Source organism: Pezoporus occidentalis, unplaced genomic scaffold (assembly GCF_034315485.1).
Source record: "Pezoporus occidentalis ecotype Australia unplaced genomic scaffold, CSIRO_AGI_Poc_V1 ctg97, whole genome shotgun sequence".
In the NCBI taxonomy this organism is placed as follows: Eukaryota; Metazoa; Chordata; class Aves; order Psittaciformes; family Psittacidae; genus Pezoporus; species Pezoporus occidentalis.
In genome coordinates, this window is record NW_026916336.1 from 2,434,839 (window position 1) to 2,446,850 (window position 12,012).

At 46.5% G+C, this 12,012-nt stretch overlaps 2 protein-coding genes across 10 annotated transcripts in view; one reads left to right on the plus strand and one right to left on the minus strand.

Moving 5' to 3' along the window:
- NGEF (neuronal guanine nucleotide exchange factor) overlaps positions 1–12,012 on the minus strand; it is a 49,444-nt gene that overhangs the window by 19,736 nt on the left and 17,696 nt on the right. For 3 of the 5 annotated variants that reach the window (XM_062606614.1, XM_062606615.1, XM_062606617.1), the window contains 2 exons: positions 4,309–4,488; positions 4,100–4,200 (listed from right to left, as the gene is read on the minus strand). In XM_062606614.1, coding sequence (XP_062462598.1) covers positions 4,100–4,200; positions 4,309–4,488 — 281 coding nt within the window. Of the gene's footprint in view, positions 1–4,099; positions 4,201–4,308; positions 4,489–5,347; positions 5,363–5,588; positions 5,720–12,012 lie in introns of those variants that run through there. The other 2 variants (XM_062606618.1, XM_062606619.1) reach the window with 2 other exon arrangements.
- The window catches only part of NEU2 (neuraminidase 2), a 36,817-nt gene continuing 30,567 nt past the window's right edge, over positions 5,763–12,012 (plus strand). For all 5 annotated transcript variants that reach the window (XM_062606621.1, XM_062606624.1, XM_062606623.1 and 2 more), the window contains exons 1-2: positions 5,763–5,890; positions 9,230–9,364. Coding sequence is in view for 1 of the 5 variants with exons in the window: in XM_062606620.1 (XP_062462604.1) it covers positions 9,300–9,364 (65 nt within the window). In the remaining 4 variants the exon portion in view is untranslated. The remainder of the gene's footprint in view (positions 5,891–9,229; positions 9,365–12,012) is intronic.

Here is a 12,012-nt window from a genome sequence, read left to right on the forward strand (position 1 = left end):
TGCTTAATATTCTCCTGTGTTTTCTAAGTTTCTGTGATGATTGAAGATAGGAAATTAACATTCAAAAGGTACCCAAACGCTACAGCACTAAGGAAAAGGCTCTGATTTCACACCATCTTGTGGCACATCAATCACAAGATGCGTCTTCTGAGTTTCAATTATAAATTTCAGGAGCAGACGATATTGCACAGGATTTGCCCCCACCCCTGATTCCAGCTGGCAGCATGGAAAGGGCAGGAATACTGAAATTCCTTGGCCATCCTGAGCAGATCCTCTGTCTCTCCTAGGGCTTTCTACTGTCCCACTTTCTTTCTGGACCATTGGTAGGACCAGAATATTAATTGCTTGAATGTAAAATATCATTTAGAAGATATGAAAAGACAAGAAAGCATGAGCCTGCTCTGAGTCACTCTCCTCACTCAAACTGAAGGAACACAATTTACATTATCTCTCTTGCTTTGTACTTAAATTGCGAAGTGTAACATGAATGAATAAAGAGAAAAGTTACTGATGTTAAAAAAAAAAAAAAAAAGGAAAAAGGCGCAACATACATAATTTATTTTGGATCATTAGGGTTTAAAGTCTATCTGGTCCCATGCATTCATGATATTGGACCTCAGAAGCAGATCCCATGTGCAATAAGGTGAGAGGCAACTAGGACAGGAGTTTGTCTAGAGAGGACAGAAATGTATATGCTACTGCCTGTTAAATCTCTGGACCGGTTTTCACAAGTCTCTGTGCCAGTCACTGTTAGAACTATATCAGAGGTATGCCTAGGGAAAAGCACAGGCACAGGGACATCGTTCCCACAGCCCATGAGTGCATCCTGTTATCTGTTCTGCCTGGAAAGATGTTCAACACCAGATTAAAATAGCAATAAGGGTAGCTGTGCCTAGGAAACCATACAGGCTTCTGTTAGCTTCCTACATGATAACCAGAGAGAGGAGAGTTCCCCCCAAGTTCTGCATGCTGCTGCTACTTACATAATTTCTCTCTGTGTCAACTAGGCTTGTATGGTTTTCCAAAGCATTTCTGCCTGTTATTCAGCATCCGTGAGGGTACCAAGGATGTAGAGGGGTGGAAAGGCTCCTTTGGGAACAGAGTGAAGAGCCTGCTGAATCAGACCTGCTTTTGGTGGCACTTATCTGTCTTTAAGTTCAGCCTGTGCTTGAAGGCTTTTGTGTGGTAGGGCACCGAATGCCTTCTTCACACTAGACAGCAGGACAGGCTGGGAAGTACCACCCTGCAGCAGTATGGGCAGTGCTTTACTCAAGGGAAGGCATACTGGGAAACTGAATCATAATCTATTTTACTCATATTGGAGATAATTATACTTGCACTGTCTGACTGCGCAGACATGTTGTGCTGGTGGGTCTGCCCTTCAAGTCAGAGGCAGCTAAGGATATTTTGTGTAAGGGGGATTTAATGTCCCTTGTGCAGATCTGTAAAGCAGCCCTTCAAAAAAGATCCTCAAGACAAACCTCCCCTTGCTTTTAAGGAAATAAAATCCAGGTGATGAAACTTGATTTTCCTTCCAGGTTCCCTGTCTGGCCAATCAAACAGATAAGACCTATGGAGCCTTCAGTGGCAGGCAAAGGCAAATATGGACATGTGACTAAAGGCATCTACCACCAGAACTCGTTTGGAAATGACAGCAAGGTAACTCATTTATGGGGGAGCTGATGAGATATTAGCTGAAGCTCTACCACAGGCATATGGGGAGGAAGAAGAAAGCTGATACCCAGCAGAAAGATGAAAGACAGGTACGTGTTTAGGCAGAAGAAGGGTAGGCAGAAACGAGGAGGGTTGTACTAGCAAGGATAAAAGATATCTTGCTGTCTTGGGGTAAAAGGTCCATCCATGTGTTGGTAAAGAGGATACAATGGGTAGAAGCAAAGGCTCAGATGAGAAAGAGAAGGAGAGAAGCCATGCAAAAGTCTATACTAGATGAAGCAGGAGATGGTCGTGGCACAAGATGGGTGGCATAACAGATGCAAGGTCAGGGAACAGGGTTTTGACTTGTTGAAAGGAGAGCAATACATCTGGGAACTGACAATGTGTAGAATGAAGCTGAGATCAGTAGCTGAATGTGACTCAGAAGCTCCAATGATTTAGTAAATGCTTACATTTAGTAAGTGAACAAGTGCAAAATGTCAGAGACGTGTAAAAGTTCCATTAATTGCTTAATGCCCCAACTATCCCTACTGTAACCTGGGTAGAGGTTAGCTATGTGGTCAGAGCACAGGTTTGGTGTCGCCTGTTGACATAAGTGGTTAAGGCTGATCTTCCTAAGGGGTGTTTACATAGTTTGTACAGTACATAACAGACTCTCTGTTTGTGTTTATTCCATTTAATTTAGCTGTCACAGTCTCCCTTCCCAGCTCTCTCAAAAACTGTGAGGAAAATTGACAAACTAGTTACTAAATGTGGAAATGCCTGCCTTAGAGAGTTCGCAGTGCTCTTAAAGTGAGTGCTATTACATTGAAACCCATGTAAAATCTCAGGAGGTCCAGAGACGTTTTCTCTGAAATTCTCTGCTCCAGTTTCAAGCAAAAAGCCCATTAATGTCTCAAAAGCAAGAGAGAGGGAAGGGAGAGAGTGTGCTCCAGCCATTTGAAATGACACCTCTTCTGGGCATTAGCATAGCAAACCCCATCTCCTCCACCAAGGTGCAACAGACCTACTTGCAGTTGCACTGACAAGTGCAGATCTATAACACGGCAGGCATCCCTCTGATACACACCACATAAAAATATACATGAATATAGCAACTGGATAGATTTGAAGTCCTGCTGGCTTAAGTATTTTTACCATGCCTCTTAATTAACTGACAACATATGCCACATCTGCCTTGGGAGATTAGTACTTACACAGCCACAAGGAAGCAACAGATCTGGCAACACTTACGTAAATTGCTCACCACTTTCCTCCAGAAGGCCTGCTGAACTCGGCTCTTTGGTCTTGACACTGTCAGGCTTCTGGTTTCACACCAGCTCCTTTCCCCAGCACTGTCCCACTGGCATCAGGTGCTCCAGGAATGAGCCCTGCCTGCCATGACCTGACATCAAACTGCAGAGACTGCATGAGGATCCTCTTTGTTCCTGGCAGAGAGGCTCACCTAACTGCTCATGAGATTTATCTACCTGATTTCCCCACATAAAGTGCTGCATTCCTGCCCTCTAGATTCAAGCATCTTGCAATTTAATTTCCTGAAATTGATCAGAACTGTTTAAAAATGAAGCTTCTCTATTCCCACCATAAAACCTGCCTCAGGATAGGGTTTCACTTTGCAGTTGCCCAAATCTCTCTGGGGAATCTCACAATACCATATGGGAAACCAAGAAACAAGCTGTGAAAGTCCTCTCCACATCCCACAAGAAAAAAAATGAATTCAGAGATACCACAAGAGCAAAATCATAACCATCCTTTCCTCCACTGCCACCTGACACCCGCCACTCTCCTTTTATAAAGAGACTGCAAATGGTAAAATGACTTACTCCTCTGCTGCAAATGCTACCTTAGTGTATACAACTAATGTCCAACATGATTGTTGATACTGTGCTTTAGACTTACACCTTTTTGAGTAGGCAGAATAAGATTTCAGCAGAAAGTTGGCTATAGCCTTAACAATTAAAGACTACGTAATTACAAAAAGTAATCATTATTTATGGATGGGGTAAAGTTGCTCAGCGACAGCATAAGATCTCATGTCAGGCAGCGTGCGAGCCTGCTGCTCCTAAAGACAGCAAAGAGTCACCGGTAAGGCGATGGTCATGATGTCTTACGCCAACAGTGAGGGACCAGGGAGAGAGAGTTCGGTTCCCACAACACAGTCGCCCTACCCCTGCCTGGGGCTGCCTCCTGCCACGTACCGCTCGGGTTCAGACCTAGGTCCCACTCGCTAAACTCTGAGGCTTTGGGGGTGTTTAAAGGGGATGGGACACGGCGGCTCGGAGCGGGTGAGGGTCCCGACCCGCCGCGGCAGCACCTCTAGGGGCTGCTGTGCTGCCGCCAGCGCGGGCAGCGGGCAAAGCGGCGAAATTGGAGAGCGCAGTTGGCCGCACGCCCCGGCCGGGACCGCCGCTGGACGGCTCCTTACCGATGTGCTCGATGAGGTTTCTCCAAGAGTCGGCCGTCATGGGGTGGGCAGGCGGCGCCGTGGCTGCGGCGGGGCTCTCCTCAGCGGCCGCGGGGGGCTCCCTGTGGGAGGCAAAGGCACCCACCCTCAGGGGCAGCAGCGGGGCTCCCCGCTCCCGGCCTTGGCCCCTCGCACCCCTCCATGCCCCTCAGTCCCGCCCCCCCGCTCACCTGCCGGGCTGTCCCGCAGAGCCGTCCTGGTCGAGGGCGCAGGCGGCGCTGAGGGCCGCGGCCAGCAGCTCCATGGCCGGCGGCGGCAGGTGGCTGCCGAGCAGCTCCGGCGGCGGCAGCGGCGCGGGGCTGGGGGAGCCCGGGCGGTTGCCACGGTAACGGGGGTAGGAAGGCAGCAGCCTGCGCGGGAGGGAGAGGGGAGCTGCGGCCTCCCCCGGGGCGCCCCCGCAGCACCCCGAGACCCTCTGAGCCCCCCGGATCCCCTCAGAGCATCCCCGGTCCCCTCGGACCCTCTCCGCAGACGCTCCCCCCGAAACCTCCTAAGAGCAGCCTCAAATTCTCTCAGAGCCTCCCCTCAGACCCCCCCCCATCAGGCGTCCCAGGGTCTCTCCACCCAGATCCCCTCAGAGCCTTCCCAAGCCTCCTCAGAACCACCATGGGGCTCTCCCCCTAAATCGCCACAGAGCTACCTCAGACCTTCCTCAGGTATTCCCATAGATTCTCTGCACACAGACCTCTCAAAATCCCCTCGGAGCCTCCCGTCGGGCTCCCACAACCACTCAGAACGCCATAGCCCCTTGCAGCCCCTCTCTGCGTTCCTAGATCTCCTCCGAGAGCTCTTGCCACATCCCTGCAGAGCCCCCTCTGCCTTCCCCAAGTCCGAGACCTCTCCGAGCCCGTTAGAGTTCTTTAACCCAGCTCTCTCAGAGCTCCCTGCAGCCCCTCCGGAGCCCCCCCAAACTCAGCCATCGGAGCTCCCACTCGATCCCTCAGGCTTCCCACAGCCCCTCAGGTTCCGAGCCTCAAAAATCCTTTCCAAGCCCCTCAGGATCTCCCCGTCTCAGAGGCCCCGACCCCCCGCAGCCCCATGCTCGGCACCGCTGCCCGCAGAGACCTTCTCAGCCCCCCACCTCTCCCTTCCAGCGCTCCAACGCAGGTCCCTCCTCCACCGGGAGGCTCACTCCCTCCTCCCCAAGGGCCCCCCCAAAAGGCGGTGATGCCTGCCCCAGGGCCCCCCCACCTTCACGGGCACCCCTACCTCCATCCCCCCTGCTCTCCTGAAGAGAGGCTTCTTCTTCAGACGCAGGGAAGCCCCTTCTCCATCTCCCTCCCTCCCCAGCAAGGCACCCTCCCCCAGCAAGCACCTACACCCGCCATCCCACCCTATGCACCAGTCCGGGCCTCAGCCCCCTCTGCTCCATGCACAGCCACCCCACAGCGGGAGGGGGGGTTCTCCTCCCTCTGACCCAGGACATAGCGCTGCTCCCCATCCTCTGCACCTCTCTGCCTATGTGCACCGGCTTTGAGGGAGAAAAAGGAGTAGGAGATGGGGTCTCTCCTGAACTGCTTCCAGATCTGGTGCATATGGTGCTTTTCTTCTCCAGGACTGAAACCCCGAGATGGAGGAATGTAACTGGGGAACTCAGTCTAATCCCTCCGGCTGGGAACTGCACCCCTGGTTACCCCACAGGAGTGACCGCTCTCCTCCTCCGGCAGGGCTTTGCACCCGCTCAGTCATCTCCCCCGTCTCCCCTTCCTTAGCGTTGCTACTTCCATAAGGATATATTGTCTCGTTTAAGTAGTAAGCATCTCAGTACTCAATGATCTGTATCTGTCTTCGTTCAGGTAATTGTTTTTCCGCCTCAGGGGTAAATCCTCTTGAGCTCCAGACTACGGTTACACCCTTGGATCAGTTTGAGTGCTTGTGGACAGGTTGGGTGCAGCTCTTCCCTACACGTTAGTAACCCTCAGCTGAAAAAAAACCGTCATCTGCACCACGTTGCAATTGAGGAGTTAACAGCCAGAAATCGCTCAGCTATCCCCCGTGTTCTCTTGCTCCCTGTCGCATAAATAACTGTGTTTCTTTCTGTTCTTGGTAACATAATTTATGCACCAATACAAAACCTGTGTGTTGGTCTCTGTGTGTAATATGCTTTCCTTTTTTTGTCATTTTTATATTGTATTTGCTAAATAGTACATCAGGATAGCTTCCAATCGGTACATGACTGTACATTCAGAAAAACTCCGTCAGCTTATGTGAACTAGATCTTGATCTGACACAGCAGAGACCTCAGTCCTTAAGTCATTAAGAGGCAGAACAGCAAAGAAAAACAGCTAGAAATGGTGAAGACTCAGAGAAAACTGTCAGTCCAGCCCAGGTCCAGCCCCACACTGAGACATCGGAAGGGCCAAACAACGGATAGGAAAAATCAGAATGAGGTTGAGAGCTGTAGCTGTAGACAGCCTTTTGCACTTGAGAGGAGTAGGAAGAGAGCACGACAGCTGGGGCTGCATTGGGAAGATTGTCACCAGGTAGATGGTCAGTATGAGATGAATGTGAGTTATCAGACATTAAACACAGGGGCTATAGGGGGTTTGAGGAGACAGAGGTGCATTGTGGAAAAGATAAAGCACCACAGACTATCTGAAGCTCTGCCTAGTGACTGACGTCACTTTTGGTGGCTTGCTGCCAGGGCAAAAATGTTGTCAAGGGTTTCAGTAAGTGGGTGGGATGCTAAAAAGCTTGTTTCTTAGAGAAGTGGAGCCTCCTTATCTTGAGTTCTGGAAAAGCATGGTGGCTGTTTACTATTTTCTGAAGGGAAGGACCAAGAGCAGTGGGGAGTTCTCCCTAGTTTGCAAAAGGAAGTCACTGCATAAGCTCTTGCTGACACTGCTGGAATTAGTATTTATCTAAATGTAACTTCTGGGTGTATCTACTGAAAAAAACAATCAGAAGTATGCTTTAGGAGTTTAACAGACTCTCACCCCTCTCATTTCTTCCCTCCCAAGGGTTAAATGTCTTGCAAGTTGAAATTTCTTTTTAGAAAAAGCATCTAGGTCATGGTGTGAAAAACATTCAGAAATAGAAAGCATTTTTCCAGGATCCCAAATTTGATAAGTTGATCCAAATTTGGTAATTTGATCCTGCCTGTCTTCCTTTTTACTTCACATTTTCCAAACTAATTTCACTTTTGGCCTGAGATGAAAACCCGAAAATATCACTAAAAGTAATGATGGTAATAAATACGTTGGAAGCTACGAAGAGGTGAGAGCACCAGCTGAGAGTGAAATGCCTCCTGTGGCCACGGGAGGCCACAGCTCGTATTTTTGTGTCGGAGATCTGTTCCACTGTGTAGAAATCAATGACTAATAGTCTAATTTTCCTTCCCTTAGAACTTTTCTCTTTTTTAACTGTAACTTGGTCTTTCTAAAATGTTGCTCTTTCTGCCTTTCCATGTTTATGCTCATACTTCATGTTGATACATGGAAGTATATCAACATGATACATTGTCCATAAGCCTGAGAAACACTTTTTCTCCCAAGAGAGGTGACAGATATTTAGCAAGAAGGAGATATTTTTGTCCTACAAAAATTGTCAGGATTTTCTAAATCTTTCTTTTCTCTTTGGGGACAAACCAGAAAGCTTTCAGCATTCATAATGGAAAATGAAGGTGGGCAACCAAGTGATTCTCTCACAGTGGGTTTGTGGCTGGGATGTTCATGCTGGGTGTGGAAGATCCAGGTCCAAGTCATGGCTGTGTCATTCTTTCCCACCCCACATGTTACTGCCTGTTCCAGGGTGGATCAGTCTCTCTTCCTGGAGCTGCTCTGCTTTCTCTGGTCACTGGAAAAGGTTCTTGAACCTGGTGAATGACTTATTCACCAGATACTACTTTAGGTCAGCTAATACCAGCCTATCTGTGCCAAGTAGAATAGCTCCAGTACAGCTGCCCTGCCTCTTTCTTCCTCCCTACTTCCACAACTGATAGGACTGTGTGCAGTTTAAGCTGACCTAGCTGCTCAATTCCAGTTTTCACTTGGCTCCCTGAGGCAGATTTCTACCTCAGCTTCTATGCTAGCACTCATGCTCATCTCATTCTCGATGAACAGGTTGGGGCAGCTACACTGGTGGAAAATGATTCTTTTTTTTTTTTTGGTAGAACTAGCTTTGTTGTGTCTGGATTGTCTCGCTATGGAGCGAGTTCAAAGCGAGTGCCAGCATAGTGGAGGTGGCAGACATGCAGATGGATGGCAGGACATGGCAGTGCCACCTTGGATTGTTTTACACTGCTGTGGAGCTTCAGGCTCAAGCAGAAGTTCCTGCTCCATCTAATCTTAACCATCTGGGTAGGAGTTTGGAGGAGGTTTTCGTTTTTCTCTCTGTATCAACAACACATTTGATACAGAGCCTAAAAAGCTTTCCTCCATATCATTGAAGTCAGTTAAATCTCATGATGGCAAATCAGTTTTCTGACCAAAATCCCTGTATTTCATCCTAAAAATTTCCTGTCTAGTTGTAGAGGAAGAAAAAGAATCTGACTTTATGTTTTACTAGAACCACATACACTCAAGCAATCAGTGAAAAATCCTGTCCCAGAACCATACAAGTGCATTGTGCTCTTGTTGGTGACAGAAGTCATGCAGCTCCCTGACACACCAAAGCCCAGTTTTGTCTCAGGACTTCTTAGCATTCCCAAGCACACAGGCACTGGAACTAATCCGTGTGCTCTGGTGACATAGAGCATAACCATGGTTCAGCTCTCTGTGGGCAAAGGAGAGCTGGTGTGAGCTTGCATACATGCTGCAAAGAAGGGGTTCATGTGGTTGCACACTGTTTCCAGATTCACTGCACTGCTGTTGGAAAAGACTAAATGTTGACTGACCTGGTCCATGGTTGCATTAAAAATGTGGTAATTGCTGTGAGTTTATAGTTAGTTTATTACAATTATCTCATTTAAGTTGGGTTTGGGGGATTAATTAATTGTATTTTCAGGCATAGGAATTTGGAAAAATGATTAATTATTTGTATTAAGATTTTTTAATGTGTGTCTAAACTCCAAAGCAATCGTTAGAATAAAACTGTGCAAAGAGCTTGTCTTCAAATGATATTGAAATTCATTTTTTTAATGTTCTTTTACAGCAGCTTTTAGAAATTAGACCTCCTCTTCCAGAAACTAAAAAGAGAAGCAGCAGTCCAGGAGATCTTATTCATGAAAAATCCCCCAAACCCTTCCAGTCAGTGGGAGTTTCACACCAAGAAAGGCCACAAGATGAGGTAAGAAGCACTGTTTTAATCTGAGCTAACCAAATTTGTGGAGAAGTGTGAAGCCAGTAATAGATTTGAATAATGTTATACCTAGTCAAGGGTATTTTCATCCTTCAGGTTCATTCAGGTTCTCTCTGTTCATGTGTGGCTTTTAGCAGTGTTTTTGACAATGGGTGTGTCTGTGCAAGTTTTATTTCTGGGTTTTGACTTTTTAGTGGGAGATAAGTGGAACTCCTCATCCCTAATATTTTTAGATCCTAAAGGCCAAGAGCACATCTGTTCTCCTGAACGTCCTTCATCAAAATATCTTCATTATATCTGCTGGGGCTGGCAGCCATGCCAATAACTAAAAATGTGCAGAACTTCCTGTTATGAGATCCTTCCGTTTTGGTGCTTTGAACCTTTTGATGCTACATTTTTATTTACTGTGACCATCTTCCACAGACACGCTGTTTTTTTATTTATTGAAAACAATCATCAATTTCTTAAGCTTAAGAAAAAAGTATTGAATTCCTATTAAAGGAAAACAGAAAACCTATCCTTAGGAAGCCTTGGTTTCTGTTGATATACGAGTTGAAATTTGTGAGGGCTTCATCTTTGCCATACTTATGAAAATCCATAGAAATTAATAGGCCCTTTTCCACTCTCTGTAATACACACAAATGTTAGACTTAGATTTTAGCATCTAAAATCCGTGAGCTGCTGCCCATGGAGAGAACACGTGCCCTGCTCAGAGCTAAGAGAAACAATTCTGATATTGCAGCTACAAACTCTGCCTGGTCCAATTCTAGACACTGTGAATAAAGGCTGTTTCTGCTGTAACCTCAGTGATGCTTGTGCTGGGTCCCAGCATCATGGTGAGAAAACTACTTGATTGAAGAGCAGAGGGGGCAATATTCAAGTATGCAGGGGGAAAGGTCTACTTTTGGACCAGGAAACTGCTATAAAAAAAAGGAACTCACCCACACCTGGGCGCTTTAGGAAACAAAGAGTTGGAAAAGGCTGTAAAATGGAGCACTGGGGCTAGGAGGAGGGGTGGGAGACTAGGTTTGTATGAGAATTCAAAAGGTGAGGGGCCTGGGGCATGGTAGGATGCTGAGGTATGAGCTGCAGGAGGGAAGAGAGAGGAATAATATGTCTGGGAAATAGTAGGCTGAGGAAATTGTCAGGAATTACAAGTTGAAGCTGACAGAAAAAAGGTGAAATAAAGGAGTGAAGCAGAGAGATTGGTTGAGGACCTGAGGGTCAGGGTATAACCAGATGAAGTGGATCACACTGGGAGAGCAGGAGGGCAAAACCTAGAGCTTGCTGGGTAAGGAAACCATGACAGGGCTGAAAAACCTGGCAAGCAGAGACTGGGTAGAGTAAGTGGGCAGACTGGGATTGGGATCTCCATTGGCTGCATGCTGGAAGGATACCTAATCAGACTTGTGTATGTTATTGCTTACTTCTCTATATGATCCTGTGAAATATGAGATGTTGACAGTATAAACAGTGGCTATTTTTACTGAAAATTTAGAAGTTTTTAAAATTATTCTCCCCGCAAATACTGTTGCTCTTAGACTTTTTAAGGTTCAGATTGTACAGGAAGAGGGATAAAAAATTATCTATCTGTCTATCTATATCGATCTATCTATCTGTCTGCTTACCCACCTACCTACATGCCTACCTATCTCTAAAAGAGCAAAAATTGTTGTACTTTGAGAAAATACAAAGGTTTGGTCAACATGTTTGCACCAGCTGTTCCTGACTTCACCACTTGCAAACTGATCACTGCTGGCAGCATAGAGAAGAGATAACTGTAAGCAATTTATTTTGTAAATAGAAAGAAAGTGCTCGAGTATGGTATAGGACCTTTTGCAATACAGGTTCCAGCCTCTCCAGAGGCTTCCTTGCTTTCCTGGTTAAACCACGCTATAACCAGTGCCCTCTGCTGCCCAGGACAGTGTTGAGCTAAGAGATGCTAACTCAAAATTTGCACAGGCACCCTTCAGAGCGCTGTTTTACATGCATACTGTTTCTTTCTAATATACTTGTTTGCATAAATTCAATGAAGTTAGATTCCCTTTTGCTGCTGAAGGTGACTATTTGTATTCACTGTTGTAGTACTTCTATTCTTTGAACTCAGATCTAACACAATCAAATGATTTTTAGATGATCTTTGTTTCTCTGAATTGGAGGGTTTGTAACCACCCTAAAGAAATGGTTTGCTCTGCACCAGTAGACTGATCACCTTGCAGTGAGCTTGGCAACATGAAATTTCTCACTGAGTTTCTCTTCTGCTGTTTCTAGTGGCCCATAATAAAGACATATCATTTTTTGAATGTGACTCAGTGGGAAATGGAAGGTAAATAAGACAGTCATGCTGCCAAAACATCCGTATTCTATTAGAAATGAAGAGAAGGCAACATCCTATTAGCTGGTAATATAGGGTAGACACTGATTAGTGAATCTCCTTTCTAGGGTTTGAAATGACTAATTTCTTAGTCTCTGTGGGAGCTGCTTTCAGCTGAGGCAGTTGTGGAGGGACACTCCAGGTGAGTGTTTTTCTGTGATGCCTTTCCATGGTCTCAGTCTACACAACTGCTGCCTCTGTGAAGCTGGAAGGACTCATCACAGAGGGAAAGAGCAGCTTTAGCTTTTATTTTAGTCCAGTT